The sequence below is a fragment of the Equus asinus genome, chromosome 20 (assembly GCF_041296235.1).
Source record: "Equus asinus isolate D_3611 breed Donkey chromosome 20, EquAss-T2T_v2, whole genome shotgun sequence".
NCBI classification, from domain to species: domain Eukaryota; kingdom Metazoa; phylum Chordata; class Mammalia; order Perissodactyla; family Equidae; genus Equus; species Equus asinus.
In genome coordinates, this window is record NC_091809.1 from 44,536,713 (window position 1) to 44,555,037 (window position 18,325).

At 56.8% G+C, this 18,325-nt stretch overlaps 1 protein-coding gene across 1 annotated transcript; it reads right to left on the reverse strand.

Moving 5' to 3' along the window:
* Positions 1–420: 420 nt before the first annotated feature.
* Positions 421–17,875, reverse strand: OAF (out at first homolog). The gene is made up of 4 exons (XM_044752467.2): positions 17,226–17,875; positions 3,767–3,901; positions 2,633–2,813; positions 421–1,454 (listed from the first exon to the last, which is right to left on the reverse strand). The coding sequence occupies exons 1-4, from the start codon at positions 17,754–17,756 to the stop codon at positions 1,189–1,191; spliced, it is 1,113 nt and encodes a 370-aa protein (XP_044608402.2). The 5' UTR covers positions 17,757–17,875; the 3' UTR covers positions 421–1,188.
* Positions 17,876–18,325: the final 450 nt, after the last annotated feature.

Here is an 18,325-nt window from a genome sequence, read left to right on the forward strand (position 1 = left end):
GCGAGGCACTTGAAATATATGAATTCACTTAAATCTCACAATTAAGCTCATTTTATAGTTGAGAGAGAGCTGAGGCACAGAGAGGTAAAGCAACTTGACCCAAGATTGCACAGCAAATAAGAGGCAAGGTCAGGATGTGAACTCTGGAAGTCTGCTTCTACAGTTTTGTCCTTAATTTATCTCATGCTGTTTATTACTGTCTGGCTTACTCATCTATGTATGGCTCCTCTTCTTGAGTAACACCCCCCATCCCCCAAACCCCCACTCCCACCTTCTCCCACTACACAATGGGTGAGCATACAACAGGTGCCTTAGAAATCCTGGTCCCAGGACTGGTCCCCAACAGGGTACAGGAGCGCTTTTCCTGACACCAGGGGGCAGCATCGGCTAAAAGTTCTCTCAGAACACCGAGCCTTGAGCTGTCAGTCAAGTAAAAATTTAAACTTTTATTTCTGGTACAAATGATAAATACTTTGCATTAAAAATCTGGAATTCAAGTTTTCCTCATACTTCATGCTCCCTCCCACCCCAGAACGTTACAAAAATATTTCTGTTTAGGGGGAGAGCTGGCGCCTGCTCGGGCCGCCAAGTCCGGGTCTGGGGAGAGGCACACACGGTCTGTCTCCGGGCTGGGGGGGCCCACCCACCCGGGGGCAGCAGTGAGAAGGCGTCATGGTCTGGTGGGGGGGCTGTGGTGTCGGTCCCCGACAGCCCCCTCTCTGGGGCAATGGTCCCCTCCTTGTTGGGCAGTGGGACGGTGCAGAGGGGCCAGCTCCTTCTGGGTGGGGGGTGGGTGGGGAGATGGGGTAACAGGCACAGACACCTTTTAGGGTCTAAACCTGCAAAGACTTAAAGGGGAGATTCACAGGCCATCACATTTTGATTGCTGGAAAGAGAACACTTCGGGGTAGATGGAGGAGGGGAGGGGTGTAAATTTGGAGAACCCTTTCCCCTCTCTGCCCCCAAGGAAGGCGCAGAGTGGGAGCAGGGGGAGGGTGCCTTCATGAGTTAACCCCTGCCATGCCACATCCCTTGTCACAGTCATGAGTGATGGGGTCAGAGGCTCCGGGATTAGGGAAGGGACGGGAAATAAGGCCTCAGGTGGGGGCTGCCACCCCCTCTGGTGGCTGGAGGAGGAGCTGTGGCCCAGAGCAGCTACCTCTGGGCCACCCCCTCAGCCCAGCTGGGCTAGGGGTCCTCGTCCCAGAGACACAGCTGCCTCTGGGGCACATAGAAGTCGAAGCGGTAGTTCTTCTGGCAGCTGCGGATGCCGCACTTGTAGGGCGTCAGCCTGTCGCGACTGTGGCAGAACTTGAGCATGCAGGGGTACCAGGCCAGGCTCAGGCCGTAGCGGCAGACACAGGGCTTCCCGCGGTCCCCCACCTGCCCACAGCGGGGCAGCGGCATCTGCTCTGAGGCCTTGGGCAGAGCCTCGAACACGGAGCTGTCCACACCTGGGGGAGGGAGGCAAAGGTCAGCATGGAGGCAAAGGAGGGCCTCTTCAGGCATCCCATCACCCCTCTGACCTAAGTATTAGCATCCCTGTCTTACAGATGAGAAAACTGGCCCAGAGAGGTTTAGCCATCTGACTGAGGTCACACAGTAAGTGGAATCAGGACTGGAACCCAGGTCTGTCTGACTTCAAGGCCTCCACTCAGCCAGGCTGCCACCTTATGCTTAAAAACATCATTATACTGGAACGTAATGGAATAGAGGCCTGGGGAGAATGGGAAGGAAATCCAGGACAGCTTCTTAAAGGAGGTGATATCTGAGGAGGGCCAGGCAGGGAAGGGCCAGCACACACTTGCTGGGGAGCCCAGGGCACAGGGTAGACGGGAGGGTGCATGTGAGCGGTGCTGGGGGTGACAGCAGTGGCCATGGGAGGGACCAGCCCCTGGGGGACAGTATCAGGTTTGCGCCTCGGTCTGGGGTCAGCTCACTGGGGAGGGCTGTGTGTGTGGAGGTAGGACCACAGCTCTATCGGGCATTTCTAACTCCAGCACTGTCCTAGGAGGGGTGGGTATTTCTTTACTGCTCAGCTGGCTGGAAGGACCAGGGACCTGGAGTTGTAATGGCGACATCTCCATGTCCCCTCCACAAGAGGACCTGGGGACAGTCCTGGAAAGGTACCAGATGGGCCAGCAGTGAAGTCACACAGGCTAGAGAGGCAGGGACCACACAAAGATGGGAGGAATCCTCATGGATCTTGGCGAGAGACGCTGGCACCAAGGAAGGTGTGAAGGAAAGGAGAAGCTGGCTTCTGAGAGGTGGCAGCAGAGATGGGCAGGTGGGAACGGGTGTCTTTGGGCCCCACCTGGACCCTGGTGCTGGTACCCCTCTCCCAGGACAGAAGGTCCATCTGCGTTCTCACCAACGGCAGGGATGAGGTGGGAGATGTCTGGGAATCTCCCTCCACAGGGCCAGGCAGTCACAGTTCTGTGTCCCTAGCTGAAATGGGTCCCTTTCATCTAGCTGACTCCTCTCACTGAAGAGCCACACAGGTGTCACTTCCTCTAGGAAGCCTTCCTTGACCAATCTCAGCGTGGCTTACAGGTCCCTCCCCTGAACTCCCTTATCTCAACACTGTGCTCTATCATGTTGGATGTGATACAGTGGGCAGCACCCAGCTGACCTTGCTCCACCCAGAACCGGACGTCCTCCTGGCGGGTGTAGATGGCGTCCACGGCCTCAGCGCACACGTTGCGGAGATGGGGGCTCAGCAGGCCCCCTTGGCTGAAGTTGACGGCGATGTCCATGTGCAGGTGCTCCAGGCCCCGTACCTCCTCTGCCTGCCGCACGGCCCGGGGGTTTTTCTGTGGGGAGGAGAAGAGCCATTCCCAACTGGACTCAAAATGCTCCCAGCCCATTCTTTCCCTGATGGCCGAGAGTCAGACAAGCCCAAGCTGGTTGCCTTTAGCACCTTGGGGCTATCTGTGGAGTGGCAGTCAAGGGGCATCCAGCCCCCCTCAACTGGTGGAGAAACTGACACCCAGAGCACAGCCCCGCCTTTGCAGCTGGCCCCTGGGCTGACGTCTCGGGCCTGATGGGGAATTCTGACATGCTGCTGGGGGGTGGTGTTGGAAGTGGGTAGGCCAGGCAGGCTGTCCCAGGGCAAATGACCTCCGGGTTCTGTATTTCCAATCTCCAGGGACTGAGTCTCCCTGGGAAGGGCAGGCAAAAGGGGAGTGGCCCAGGGCAGGGCTGGACAGTTCAGGGAACAGAGATGAGGCTGGGGAGAGGCCCAGGGCCCAGGAAGGGACTGGGAGCAGGTCAACAGGCAGAAGGGTTTTAAACACTGCACTGGACAGTTTATACGCATCACCTCATTTAAATCTCATTATAACCCATTTCTCAACAAGAAAATAGAGGCTCTGAAGGGGAGGTAACTTGTCCAATGTTGCTCTAATAATGAATGGTAGCACTGGGTCTGAAGGCAGATCCGACTTCAGAGTCCAAGCCCCTAGCCTCCATCATAAATGGGGGGCGGGGGGACCCTGAGATTAGGGGACTGGAAAAATCTGGGAATTGGGGGTTCAGTGCTGATTAGAGGTCTGAGGCTATGGAGTCAGGTTTGGCCAGGGGCAAAATCAGGGGGTTCAGGACTATAAGGTGAGAGTGGGGTGCCAGGGAGGAGGGCGAAGGTGGGTCAGGTGCTGGGTGGGAGACTGAGGCTGGGGTAAGGTCCAGGCTTGGGGCCTGGCTGGCTGCAGGGGTGAGGGCCCTGGGGCAGGAGCTGCGCCGGGGCAGGTCCAGGGCAGGCACTCACCTGTCGAAGCTTGGCCATGGCCTCACTGGGGATGATCTCATTGCGGTGCAGCCGGGTGACAAAGCAGAGGGCCTGGAACTGACTCTGCCCCTTCTCCAGCTCCCCCAGGATCAGGGCCCGGAAGATCTTCACATCCTGATGGGGAAGGGCAGAAGGATAGGGACCAGCTGGAGGGGGCAGGCCTCCCCACAGCCCAGCCAGTGCTCAGCTCAGGCCCTGGGGACACACATGCCTGGACACTGCCCTGCCACAGACACCTCCCTCCTGCTGGCCTAGGAATTTCAGTCTTTGCCATTTGAACCTGTGATTTAAAAGAAAGAACACACCCTAGATGTTCCCAAACCACCTGGAAAATTCACATAGAGAACCGCGAGGAAGCTTTTCAAAACAGAGCTGTTTAAAAGTACAGAACTTCGCCTTGAAGGTCACTGTCCCCCTTTCTGGCATCCGGCTCATTCATAGCTGATGCTTCCCTTCAGTGGCACCCCCATGTCATCCCGATCAGCAGGGTCAGTGCCCCTACAACCACCTGACCAGGGCACTGTGGGGGAGGGGCTGCACCTTCTACAAGGAGATTGCAGAGTTTCTCTCACTGACTTTCTTACTCAGCAGGTTTAGGGGAGGCCTAGAAACTGGTGCTCCTCAAAATGCCCCTGCTGCTTCGAATCAGCCAGGCTCCAGGCTGCCTCCATCTCAGACGGAGGTGGTTGGGGCAGGATGGGGTTAAGGGCAGATGCAGCCGGGACCTTCTGGCCTGCGGGAGCTGGGGTGGCTCACCTTTCCCTTCCCCGTGCACTTCTTCCCCCATGGGTTACTAACAGCATTGCCAGCGGGCCGAAGGCTCCTTCCTGTTACTGACTCACTGCACGAATGGGGGAGGCTGGAGGGGAGCAGAGGCAGAAGGGAGAGGGGCCACAGGGTGCGATGGGGTCCCCTTCCCAACTTGGCTGCTGGAACCCTGTGCTCTGACCCACCTGCACCCGAGATGCCCCTGCTCTCACGCATCTCTGTGCCTTGTCTAACAGTGAGAAGTTAGCAGGTCCCAGCACAAGTAGTCTAAATCTGTCACGACCCCCCTGCCAGGGTGGTACCCTGGCCACAATGACCACTCTCCTCCAGGAGCCGCAGTGGTCCTGCCCTGACACTGAGTATACAGCCCTGTGTAGCTCCTCACCTGTCAATGTTCCTGCCCGGCCTTGTCCCCTAACAGGGTCCCCGTTCACTGAGGGCTTACTGTACACCTGCTCGAGTAAGTGGTCTGAGAACAGGATCTGGGGGTCCCCCTGGACTTCCTGGTACAGGCAGTGAGGGGCCCATGGTTCCATCCCAACCCTGCAATGTATCAGCCAGCGCCCAGGCACACCTCCCAGCTTCTCGAAGCCTCATCTGTAAAATGGGGATGATGACACGTGGACCTGGCAGGGTTGTGCTAAGGGCTGAATGAGTTGGTGTGGAAGGCGTGGAAGGATGCCCGCCTGGAGGAAGTCCTCAGTGAGTGCTAGGTGTGGTGACTGTCACCATTGCGGGTGATCAGCAAATGTCACAGTCATCGGAAACAAGTGAGTGCTGGCATCCCATAAATGCCCAGGCACTTCTGAAGTCCTCTGGCTCGACAAGCACGTTTCTCTCACTTCCTTTTCCTGTCAATGATCTCTGGGACAATGAGGTGAGGGAGCATACGGGGAGATTTCCCACCAATATTGCAGAAAGGGAAACTGAGGCTCTGCTGGTGAGAATGGTTCCATTAGGCTCCTTATGATCCCAGACTTGCAGGGAAGGTGAATCAGAGCTCGGGTAACCCCAGCTTCCTCTCAACAGGAAATCCGTTCTTGGGCCACGAGGCTGGAATCTCAGGCTGGGCCATCCAATCTTCCATCCCTCAGGTCGGCTGAGGGGAGACTGGAGGCTGGTCCACTTGTGCATTTTCCTCCCCAGGCTTAGTTCTTGCCAGGTGAGACTTGATACCAGACTTCCCCTCCTAGCGCTTGAGTCAGGCGGATGTTCCTGGCAGGATCCCCAGGCAGGATCCCAAATCCACTTCCCCGGTATTTGCAGCAATGACCCTTTAAAAGAGCCCTATCTGGAACGGTCACAGCATCTTCCCCAACACCACAGGCACATGCCACACCAGGGAGTCTGACGGCTGCCGAGTGGTCTCCAGCTGCTTGGGGACATCACCTGCCCACCCTCAGCAGGAGAAAGCCTTTGAACTCTCAGACCAAACCAGAGGGTGAAAGAAATCTGTTTTGAATTTTTTCCCTGCATCTAAATTAAATAACAATGTCAATGACAACAATAAAATGCTACCAAGATGGGAACCTGACGGGGGCGGGCGGAGAGAGGGAATGAGAATTTCTCGTTGAGATAGATTTCCTCTTATCTCCTATTTATTTGTGTAGGACAAAGGTTTATGGAAGTTTACAACTGGAAGGGACAAGTCATTGTTACTATGAGTCAAAAAGGATGTATTGTCCTGTTTAAAATGCTTACAACGACAGGAGGTGGGAGCTATGACTGTTACCGAGTTTGGAATGGGCAGCTGGCTCAAGGTCATGGGACTAAGAGGAAACGAAGCCGAAATTCTAACCCAGGAAGTCTGACTCCAAAGTCTGGCTCTCTTAACCACAGTGCGCAATCGCCTCCTAGATCAGCTAGCCCGATTTCCTGGATGCCCAGCTAAAGGAACTGAAGCTCAGGTCCAGAGAGGTAGTAGGGTCTGCCCTTGGCCACACAGCTAGCGAGTGGCAGAGAGCAGGATGAGAACTCAGTTCCCTCTTCCAGCTGTGTCTGTCTGTCTGGCGGTGGTCTGTAGGTCCTCTGTAGCTCTGCCTGGGGAGTGTGGCAGCTCCCACACACGGTTCCGTGTGACTAACAGACAACAGCATCTGACACAAATACCAAGGTAAGACAAGGCGGGACCACCCCAACTTGCTGCCTGCCTCTCCCAGAGCCTCTAAATCCTGACTTCTCCAGTCTCCTTAGTGCTATTTCTCCAGAAAACCATATTGTACTTGCTGACCCCTGGGAGGGAGTGGGCAGCCCGAGTTTCTGGATCTATTTGGCTCCATCATCCCGACCAGTGCCCCTCCTACCTTCTACTCCTTACACCTCAGACTCCCTACTAGGTTCCCTCCAGTACAGATGAAAGGGTGTGGGAGAGGTCCCCCTGCTTCAGGGAACATCGGCCAGATGCTAAGCCCAGGCCAGATGAAGCCTGGCTCCCAGGCTTCCTCCTCGCCCGAGAGTCCCTGGGGCGATTCACCTGGATGTGGACTAATGCCCAAGGCAGATGGCATGGCTGGGGAAGAGCCCACACAGGCGGCTGGAGGCAGGCTCCTCAGGCCCAGGACTGGGGCTGGGACTCCCAAGTCGGGAGGTTTCTATAAGGCCCCTTCTCCCATGAGCTCCCACCAGGAATAGGCAACCAGGAAGAAGTAGCGCATACACTACCAGGGTTGAAATCTGGGCCATACAGAGGGTATGGTGAGGGGGCCACAGAGAAAGTGAGCATCACTGAAGTCCTCTGTCTGTGGTTTTAAGTAAGGAGCAGGAGGTGGGAGGTTCTAGCATAACACAGGAGTGACGAACACAGGTTCTGGGGCCAGTACTACCTGTGTTCGCATCCTGGCTTTGCTGATCCTAGCATAGAATCTTGGGGGAGTTAACCTCTCTGTACCTTAGTTTCCACATCTGTAAAATGAGTAAAACTAACAGTACCCACCTCAAGGGATTATTGTGAGAAAAAAACAGGGGAAAGGTTTCCGAACACAGTGGGCTGAACTCGAAGTTTCTCTAGTATTGCTGCAATCCCTGGCCTTGCTCTGCCTGTGATCTACTCCAGACCTGCAGAGGCTGGAGTAAAGACCTTTCTCCTAGAGATGGAGCTGGGGCCCAGAGAGGTCAGGTGACGACTCTGGGGCTCGAGGTATCAGCAATCAGCCGGAGAGCATTGTTTAGCGTTACCTGGGGCAGGGTCCTCATGGCCACCAGTTTGGGCAGGACCACTGCAAAAGCCCTTGTCTTCAAGGAGCTCGTGGGGAGGCTGACCTCCTACAACCAGTCAGTGCACCATGATAAGGCCCAGGGTTGAGGTTTATGCTAAGTGCTCTGGGACAAAAGACAGACGGATGGAGGAGTGCTTGTTGTCCCCTTAAGGATGGGGCTGGGGGCCCCTCCACTCTCTCCCCCCAAGGCCGCCCTGCAGCAGAGTCGGCCAGGCCCAACCCCTCACCTCTACAGCACAAATCCCACTGGCTTCGCAGTGACCTCTTTACATGTTTTTTCTTCCAGACTCAACTCCTTGAGGCTAAGATAGTATCTTCTTTGCAGTGTATCCGGCCCCCTAGAGCACAGCAGGTGCTCAATAAGCGTCTGATAATGAATAAAGGAACAAAAAAGAGCACAGAAGCCTCTGAGAAAGGTGATGGGAGGGAACAGGGATGGGGTAGGGTGGGGTGGGGAGGGGTGTGGGGGAGGGCAGGGAGTGGCTGAAGGAAGATGCTGGCAGGAGGGGCAGGGCACAGGCTCTGAGAGCCCAGCCAAGGAGTGTGAGCTGAATCTAGCAGATGACTGGAAGTCCTTGGTGGGTTCTGAGCCTGAATGTGCCATGAGCACATCTGTGGTTTAGAGCTAAGTCAGAAGGCTGAGCTGTGCTGGGCCAGCATGCATCTGATCTAAATGCCTCGGCAGAGGGGCCCTGTCCTCATATGGCATCTTTTGCTTGGGCAACAAGTTATCCGGGCCCTCCACGATCTGCCCCTGGCTCAAGGGCAGTGACTAGACTTTATTTATGCAGTATCCTCAGGGTCTGGGCAGAGCCTGAGCTCAACACTTACTAGCTGAGTGAATGAATAAGCGAGTGCTCTGGGGCCTCCAACAACCCCTCGCCTCCAACAAGACGATGGCTCTTTCTTCTTAGGCTTGCTTATAGCTGGGCCCCTGCAGGCTGGTAGTCCTACAGCTGCTATTTTGGCTTCTAGAAGGTTTAGGGGATCACTGAGTTCATGATCCAGTGAGGTTCCAGCAGGGGGAGTGATCTTCACAGGTCACAGCTGCAGAGCTAGGACCAGAGGCCCAGATTTCCTGACTCTCGGTCTGGTGATCTTTATGATCCTCCAAGCTCCCCGCTGTCTTAACCCTTGTCCAGATATTCACTTCTTCTCTGCCCACTCCCTGCCACGCTGGTTTTTTGAGATCCACTGTATCTCAGAGAGGGAAGGCTGTGCTGGGCTCCAGGTGAACACCTAAGAGATAGTAGAGGGCTGCTCCGGGAAAGGCAGGGGGCCCAGCCCTCTGCATGTCAACAGCAGACATCCCGTGCCAGGCCTGGATGCTACAATCCTGGGGGTCGGCCCCAGGTGAAGCTTAACGTTGAGGACAGGGAAGTGACACTGCAGACAGAGCCCAGTGGAGCTCTGATGATTGTGGAGCTGTCTCACCAGCCCTCAACTGCCAACTTCCAGCCTCAGATAAGACCAGAGAGAGAAACAAGCTTCTCTTCTGCCTTGGCCGCCGCTGGGGTTTTACGTTACTCGCAGTCCAGCTGAATCCTAACTGATACACAGACTCACACCTGCTTTCCTCCACTCATGGGCCACATGTCCAGAATCTTTCACACATACTTGCTGTTTCTCAGACAATCTCTTTCACACACAGTTGCTCCCAATCTCTCACCCAGCGGCACCCAGACTCCCCCACCGCCCCCTCCTGCCCCTGGCTCCCACTGGGGCTCAGCTGCGCATTCCCATTCTCCCTCACACACAGCTACTCACATGAGCACACTTCCCCCTTCACGGTCACTCCTGTGGAGCCTCCAACGATCCCCTTTCATCTCAGCATCCCGTATAGTCTCAGAAACCTATCTTCTCCCCAACAGTATCCCACAGAATTCCCCCAAAGTCTCAGACACAGAGTCTCACGCTCCATCTCACATACACCCTTTCTCACCAACAGTCTAACAACCTCCTCACACGTGCTGTCGCAAGCCCCTCCTTCAGTTGGTCGCACGCCCCCTCGCAGGCAGCATCTCCCCACACTCCTTCACCCGCCTCCTCTCAGGCTCATCACCCCAGCTCCAGCCTGGCGACTCTCCTCTCCTCCTCTGCCCCTTTGTGACCCCCTACTCCCTGCTTCCTCCCCACCCGCTAAGGCCCTTCGCTAAGGCCCTTCTCCAGCCCAGCCTTCTACCCCAGGGGAACCACACACTGAGGGTACAGGATGGCGGCATGGTCCCTTCCCTCAGTGCCCCTCTCCCAACCCACCACAGCACAACAGTGGTTGTACAGCCCAGGCTGGAGGCCACCTCTTCAGGGTTCTCATGAAGCAGCCTGTGCCCCACCCGCTCCCCCATTCCTTCTTGCTCTTGGACAGCTGGCGCGCTCTCTTGGGAGTTTCTCCTGCCATCTTGGTCTCCTTCCCATCACACCAGAGTGTGTGATTCTGAGGCCGGGGCTGAGCCAATCTAAATATTTATTGCTCAGCTCCTGGCTGCGGCTGCTTTATTGCTAGAGAAGGGGCCAGCTTCATGGGACTGGGGAGGTAAGGGGTCAGCTGGAGAGCCAGCCAGGAATCAGTGCCGTCCTCCCTCATGCTGGCTGCCCCGTGGCAGGCACAGGGGCACCACAGCTGCTCTGCACAGTCTCCTCCAGCAGGAATGGGGTGGATGGAGCGAACCCAAAGCCAGCCAGGCACATCCCCAGCCTGGTGCCCAGGGACGTGGGCCGCCCCCACTACAAGATGTCTGTATAACCTCAGGGCTAGGCCCGGGACAGAGGCTTCTTGTTAGGGGGCATTAGCGCAACCACTAGCCTGGAGCAGTGCCCCCTGCCCCGACCCCCACCCCCAGAGTCCCTAGTGCTCTGTCAGCCAAATCCCAAAGGTCACCACTGGCTGGGGAACAATGTGAGGCTTTATGTGGATCAACTGTGCCCAGCCGTCCCGCTGACTCAGGGCTCCTAAGACGGGGCTCCACACTTCTTTCCCACCCACATCCCCGGCCCCGATGCCTCCCTGCCCTTTATCAGAATTACCAGTGGCAGCCACTTAAGCACTTGCCAACTTACAGGACAGAGGCTCCTAATGATGCTCTGGTCCCTAGAGTGGGAAAAAAGGAGCTGAAACAGTCTGCTTAACAGCTGAGAAAGGAGAGCTGAGGGGGAGGGACCCGCGCAGGGCCTGGCTGGCACCACTTCCCCACTTCTCACATGCCTTCGCTGGCCTCTGCTCTGCAAAGGCCTCTTACTCACCTCTCACAACACGCCTGTGAGCATCATACTATTGTCCCTGTTGTGCTCATGTCATGTCTGAGCCTGGGGCTCAGAGAGGTTAAGTGACTTGTCAAGTCACACAGCAGGTAAAGGGCAGAAAATGTACACAGTGAGTGCTCCATAGTATCTGTGGGATCTTTTAAAAACGGTCCCCTCACCCCACCCACCGTCTCAGGGGTGGTGGGGGGTGGGGAACAGTCTCAGGCTCAAAGCTGCCAAGGGGTCAATACTTAAAATTCACAGGGTTATGAGCTTGGCGGGAACGGGCCCAGCCCAAGACTGGACAGAGGAGAGCCCAAGATCTGTTCCTACACACCAAGGATTTTTCCAGCCTCCTCCTTCCCTTTCCTCTCCCCTACTGGGGTTTCTTCAGCCTTCTGGAAGGAGCCCATTTATTTATATGCCGCAGCAGCCCTGGCAGTGGAATAGACTGGAAGGATCCCTGGGTCCTATTCTGGATCCTCAGCTACCTGATCTTGTCACAGTCTCTTCAGAGCTCTCAGCCTCAGTGTGCACATGTGCAAAATGCATGTGACCTCCGCCTGATGACGTGGCAGTGTGGATCAAAGAGGCCAGCCGTGAGGAAGCAACCCCCAGCATGTGAGCTGAGCGACTCTCTGTGCCTGAGATCCAGAGACGCACAATTCTTACCTCAAGGTGGACCCTGTCTTCCTATGTGACAGGAGTCTGTCCTGAGTTTTCCCGCCACCACCACCTCTCTGTGCCTTGGGAAGCCTATTTGGGAAGAACCCCACTTCGACCTCCCCTCACCTTCTTTCCGGCAGCCCACGCACTTGTCCCCAGGTGGCAGTCTTCTCTGCCCCATCTGGGATCTTTGGCTCTGACTCCACCTGGACATAGGTGTTCAGGGTGGGAGATGCTAGCCAAGCTCCGGGGAGCACGTCTGTACCCTGGGCAGGGCGGCTGACCCCGGATCCAGGCAGGAATTCCTCAGACACGGCAGAAGGACTGCTGTTAGACCTCAGGGCCCCACGGACACGAGCCGGGTCCTTCCTTCTGGTGACTTCTCATAAACTCCAGTGAGGAAATGCTCTGGACTCTGAAAAGGTCTGGGCCTCCCCTGAAAGCACCTCTACTGCCTTCTGCTCCCCAAGAAGACACCCTACCAATCACACGCCTCCACACAATCACCAAACTGCAGGGACCAACGTAGACAGGGCAGGGGAGACTGGGCCCCAAGCCCCTCCTGTCTGACATCCGTGTGGTGTGATACCCAGTAGAATAAACTGCCTCAGGCAGCAACGTGGTCAGTTGCACATTCCACATCTTCACTGACTGCATCTCAACCATGCATCTTCCTATGTTGCTCCCCCGACCCGCAGACCAGGAACCCCCAAGGCAGGGACTCTGGTGCTCTCTGGACTGTTCCTTCCTCTGGCTCCCACTCACCCATCGGTGCCAGGGCAGGGCTCAGGTTCCCACCTCCCTGAGTTTTGTGGAATAACCTTGAGCTGAGTCACACTGCGATCCGGCTCCCCTTACCTTGGCTCCAGCCCGGGGCCCCGTAACGATCCCCTCCCTCCACACTTTTGGAGTCTGTGGCTCCCTCCTCCACCCCCTCTACCCTCGGCCCTGTGGCACCCACCTCCTCGATGCACTTGCACATGACTTTCTGGTATCTTTCAGCCACACCCTGCCCATCCGGTCAGCACCAAACCACACTGCCTGGAACCATGACTCATCCCCTCCCCCAGCGTTTGGACAATCAGACTGGGGGACGGAAAGAAAACTGGGACAGGGACTCCAGCCTGGGGGAGGGGGACCAAGAGGGCTGTTAGACAACAAGCCAAGTTAGAGACTGGGGATGGTGACGTGCCCACTATTGGATACCCTCCGTGAATCAGGATGCATATAGGATTTGGGTTCTAAAGAAGAGCATTGCCTATTGGGAGTGTAGTATGAATTAGACTTCTTGTATGAGAGCACGCAGCATTAGAACTAACGTCTATACGCTGCTTAAAACACATCAGGGTCATTGTGGAACGACAGGTTTCAAATACATGACTGAGTTCGGGCTCTCCCTTCATTAACAGTCCAACCTGGTCCCTCCTCCAAGTCCCTTCCCATTGCCTGGAGCAGCTATGCCAGCGGTTCCCAAACTTTGCTGCCCATTGGAATCACCAGGAGCTCTTTAAAAATACTGCTGCCTGGCTCCCAGTCCCAGACATTCGGAGAGCAGCCCGGGCATCGGGATTTTCTAAAGCTCCCCAGGTGATTCTAATGGGCAGCAATCTTTGGGAGCCACTGAGCTATGGCACTTCTTTTAGATCTGCGGCTGCATCGGCCTGATGGTTAGCAGCCTTTGGGCAGAGTCTGCAGTACCGCATGGTGACCATTGGCCAGCTCCAAGCTACTTGGGCAGTTTATAAGCCTCGCCTGGGCTCCAGGCTGGGTGTCCCCCAGCAGGCTGGTTACTGTTACTGCTTCACTGGCTTCAGGTCCAGCATGGCAGCGTGGGGAGAGCCAGTCCATGTCAGGACCCTGCCTGGTGGTAGGGGCAAACAGACAGGGTGGGAGGAGCCTGAGAGGGGGCCTGGGTGGGGGTGAAATGGGCCAGACAGAAGCCTGGGATGCCGCCAGCACAAGAGGAATCATTGCTGCCCTGGGGAGACCGGCAGCACAAGGATGACTGCTCCTTGCTCTGAGGGGCTGGCTGGCAGTTTTGGAGTGTGATGGTTCATTTTATGCATCAACTTGACTGGGCTGAGGGATGCCCAGAGAGCCGGTGAAATATTATTTCTGGGTGTGTCTGTGAGGGTGCCTCCAGAAGAGATTAGCACTTGAATGGATAGACTAAGAGTGCCCTCACCTCTGTGAGTGGGCAGCATCCAGCCTGTTGAGGGTGTGAACAAAAAGGCCGAGGAAGTGCGAATTTGTGCTCTGCTTGAGCGCGGACATCCGTCTTCTTCCTCTTCTCAGACCTCGCTGTTCCTGGTTCTCAGGCCTTTGGACTCAGACTGGAACTACACCACCGGCTCTCCAGGGCCTCCAGCTTGCAGATGACAGACTGTGGGACTTCTCAGCCCCACAACCATTGAGCCCATCCCTCATGATAAAAATCTCTTTCCAGATATCTGTAGCTATAGTCATGCGCCACATAACAATGTTTCGGTCAAGGACGGACCACATACATGACTGTGGTCCCATGAGATTAGTAGCATATAGCCTAGGTGTGTGGTAGGCTACGCCATCTAGGTTTGTGTAACTGCACTCTGTGAATGTTTGCACAAGGATGAAATTCCCTAAGGATGCACAGAACGTGTCCCCGTCGTCAAGCGACGCATGACTACCCCATTGTCTGTTTTGCTGGAGAACTCTAATACGTGGAGCTTCAAAGAGAAGGTTATGACGAGGAACTCGGGGCTCCTCTAGGCTCAGTGCTGACTTTGGGTCCCTCACTCAACCTTTTTGAGTCCAAGTTGAGTAGGAAGGGTCCATGCTGAAACGCGATGTGAGCCACAATTGTGCACGTGTGTGGCTTCTGTTTCTTGAGTACTCAGCACAGTGAGCCCTGCTCCTGCCTTATCCCGTTTAGTTCTCACAGCATCCATGGGGTTGGTATCCTTATTACCCCCACTTTACTGATGAAGAAATGAAGGCCTGTGAAGATCAAGGAGCTTGCCCAAGGTTAAACCAGGTCTGTCTCATTTCAGTCTGGACTGTCTCCCAAAGGTGATAAAATGGCAAAAGTCACTCTTCCCAAGCGGACTAGGGACTTTTCCCAAACCACCCAAAACGGATTCGGTACATGAAACAAAAGGAACACCACGTCCAGCCTTTTTCCTATAGGAAAAAGTTACTACTCTAGATAGAGGCTTCTTGTGGAAATCTGCCAAAGACTATAAGGCAATCACCAAACTGCAGGGACCAACGTAGACAGGGCAGGGGAGACTGGGCCCCAAGTCTCGCTGAGGGGGGCAGCGAGAGAGGTGATCCACCCCAGAAGGATTCATGTAGAAGAGCTGATTTGGCCAGTGTAGACAGTGGATTGAGGTGGGGGTGAAGGCTATTCCACCCCACTGGCAGCATTCCCCAACTCCACCTGCTCCTGGCTAATGGAGAAACCTGGACTTGGTGGGGACCTTGGAGAGGTGGTTCTGTTTCGGCGCCTTCCACTCCCAATTCCCTCCCTTGCTGATGAAACTGGAGATGCCAGGGGCGGGTGTGAAATGCCAGCTTCTGGGTCAGAGGCTAACCTGAAACTTCGGGAATCTGGGTGGAGGTTCAAACCACTTGGAGGATTAAAACGAGGCTCTTGGGATCAGCTCCAAACGGAGTCTCTAACTGGGCAGTCAGTGCCCACTAAACCCTCAGTCCTCTACCCACTGCCCCCTGGGCTCTCCCCTCTCCTTGCTCTCAGGGTAGAGCAATCAAAGAGTTCAGGCTGCAGCCAGAGGCTATAAAAGCTTAGCCCTACCGGCTGCCTCTTTCACTCCTGGAGAGGTCCCAGAGGCAGCATGTCTCCAGGGTTCCAGCACAGCCACAGAACAGTGGGCAGGAAAGTGGGAGACCCACAGGCTGGTCTGAGGCTCCACTCTCAAAGACAAAGGGCTTCACGGGAAGGTTGAGGGGCAGATTGGATCCCAGCCTCCTGAGGGGTCCAGCCACTAATTTGGATTTTCCTGGAATAGAATACACTTGACAAAATTCCCTCGGAGTTTAGGTGGGGAGCCGGGAGGCGCTGTGGCCCTTGTCAGCTTTCCTCTCTCCACACACAAACTCACCTACCCCTGCCTGAATCTGAAAACGCGGCTTGGGCCTGCTGAGTAAGGAAGGGCCACAAAGTCTTCCCAACTGAGACCACTCACCCACCCCCTAACGGGTCCGCCCATGTCCCTGACAACTCAGCAGCCCTGGGACAGATCAGCAGGAAGGCCCACCTCCACTGTCCACTGTACCCCGGCATGCTACTATGGCAGATATGCTGGGGCCCTAGCTGACTCCCCAAAGGTTCCCGCCTCTCCTCTCTAGCTGCCAGTCCCGAAGAGGGAGGAGAGAGGTGGCTCAGGCAGGGTCCACAGCCCTGGGCTTCTGCAGCTGCCCAACTATCTAATCGGCCTCCCCTCTTCACTCTCTCAGAGACAGAGCCTCACAGACTCTTTCCATCAGGAAAGGGGCTTGAGGGGTAGGGTAGGGTGGGGTGGGGTGGGGTGTGGGGGTGCCCTGTGTAAGAGATCAGAAGACTCTCTTAGTACCTACACCTCCCATGCCCTCTTTCTCTCCAGAATTCCTGCTGCTGGGTCACTGTTAGTCACTCACTGCCCTTCCAGGCTCATTTCCTAATAAACCCCCAGCACCTCCATTCCCCCTACTCTCCCCATCTTGGGTGCCCCCACTCACCTGGTTCCCTCCACAACATACACACACGTTGAGAAGAGGCTGGTCTCTGCCCCCTCTTCCCTACGATCTGGGCCAAACCTGGGGGTTGGCCAGCCCTCCTGCCAAGCAGGGTAAGGGGTGGCACCTCTCCCAGAGCAAGGGGACCTCATCTGGAACCTCTCCCCAGGTCCTTCTGCTTCAAGCTTTGCAGACTTTCAGACCAAAGAGGAGACATGGCTTCTCCTTGGCTTGAGAGGCCCCAGGACGATCAGCTCTGCCCAGGAACCCTCCCTTCTCTAGCCCAGGAAAGTGAAACAGGGAGAGGTGGCTCACAGACTCCACGATGTCAAGGCTGGGAGGCCTCACTGTACACCTCACTGTCCTGTACAGAGGTGAGGAATGAGGCTCAGAGAAGGAAAGGACTTGCCCTGGATCACACAGCCAGAAGCCAGGACCTCTGATTCCTAGCCCACGATTTTTCCCACCAAAGCACGCAGAAATTACTCCAAGAAGGGAGTCTAGGGGTATGAACACTGACTCTTTTGGAGGGTCAGCCCCAGGACGGCCTGGGAGAGCTGGGCAGGGCGTGAGAAGGGGCCTGGGCACTCAGGGCAAGAGAGGAAAGAAAGGCTGGAGCGGGGAGTCGCCGGAGCAGCGGGGCCGTTCCTCGGCGAGAATGAAGGGGCCGGGGCTGGGCGCTGGGGAGCGGGGCAAAGAGGGGCAGAGGAGTCCGGCGTGACCCTGGCTAACTCGCGTCCCTCTGGGCCCCAGTGTGCCGTCCGCAGGCCTCGATGCGACCGGGACCCCGGGGCACTCAGGCTTGAGGGTCCCCCAGGGCGAGCGGGGTGCCTCACCTTCTTGAAGTCGGCGGTGAAGGAGACGAGGGTGCCATCGGGCTTGCGCAGCTCGAGGCTGATGCTGTCGGCGTCGCTGTCCGCCTGCAGGCTCTCCTCGGTCACCTGGCCGTCAGGCAGCCGCACGCGGACCCGCAGCTCGGCCGGCGCGCCCGCCCCCAGCAGCGGTACGAGCAGTGGCAGCAGCAGCAGCGCGAGGCGCGCCGTGGGGACCTCGCAGCCGCCGGGCGGGCGCATCCCCGGGGGCCGCCGCGCTCCGCGGCCACGGCGCGCCGCGTGCGGGCGGGGAGAGGCGCTGCCAAACTTCGCCCGAAGTTGGTGGCTAGTTCGGGGCGCCCGGGAGCGGCTCCCCGGGGAGCTCGGCCGCGGGGCCCCGCGACGTGGCGCGGACGCACGTGGGCTGCGTTCCGCGGCGCGCCCCCCGGCGGCTCCGAGGCGGACGCGGCGCTCCGGGGCCCCCGCCCGCCGGCCCAGCGCCGCGGCTCCGCGGCCCCAGACTCCGGCGCGCCGAGCCTGTTTGGCACTTTTCATTCAATCCCACCCCCCGTCACTTCCTTCAGAAAACAGAAACCACCAGGACCTGCCTTAAAGAGACCGTGCACCTCTCCGCCCTTAAAGGGCCCGCTGTGGCCCGGGCGGGGGCGGGGAGAGGGGACCGCGGGTCCAGCGGCTTTGTGGGAAAAGGACTTTCTCAACCTCCCTCCCTCCCTGCCGCGTCCCGTCAGCGACCGGGCTGTGTCAGGAGTTGGCTCTCTGGAAAATCCCTTCCTCCCAGCAGGGGCGGGACGGGTAACTCTTCACCTCCCCCCCACCCCCCTTTTTTGGCTTGTTCTTGTGCCACGTGGATGAAATAATCGGGCTTGTGTTTTAGGGGTTTTGTTTGGTCTTTTAGTTTCTCTGACACAGCGAATTTCTAAAAGCTTCTGCAAAATCAGATCTCACCTGGCACCCAGCCTTTTGGCTGCCCTGGGTGGGGAAAGAGGAGCTGGAGTTCTCCCCCTGCTTTGACATCCCTCAGGTGTGAGATCTTGATAAGTCAGGCCGCCTCTCTAGACACGGCCCCTGCAGCTTTTCTTTTCAGTCTAGCCTCCCTCGCTTCC

Excerpts from the sequence above, each read along its gene's own strand:
- OAF (XM_044752467.2), bottom strand. The coding sequence starts at position 17,756 with ATGAAAAGTGCCAAACAGGCTCGGCGCGCCGGAGTCTGGGGCCGCGGA. Across the intron at positions 3,902-17,225 it reads TCACCGCCGACTTCAAGAAG|GATGTGAAGATCTTCCGGGC; the intron begins GTGAGGCACCCC and ends CTTCCCCATCAG. Across the intron at positions 2,814-3,766 it reads CCATGGCCAAGCTTCGACAG|AAAAACCCCCGGGCCGTGCG; the intron begins GTGAGTGCCTGC and ends TCCTCCCCACAG.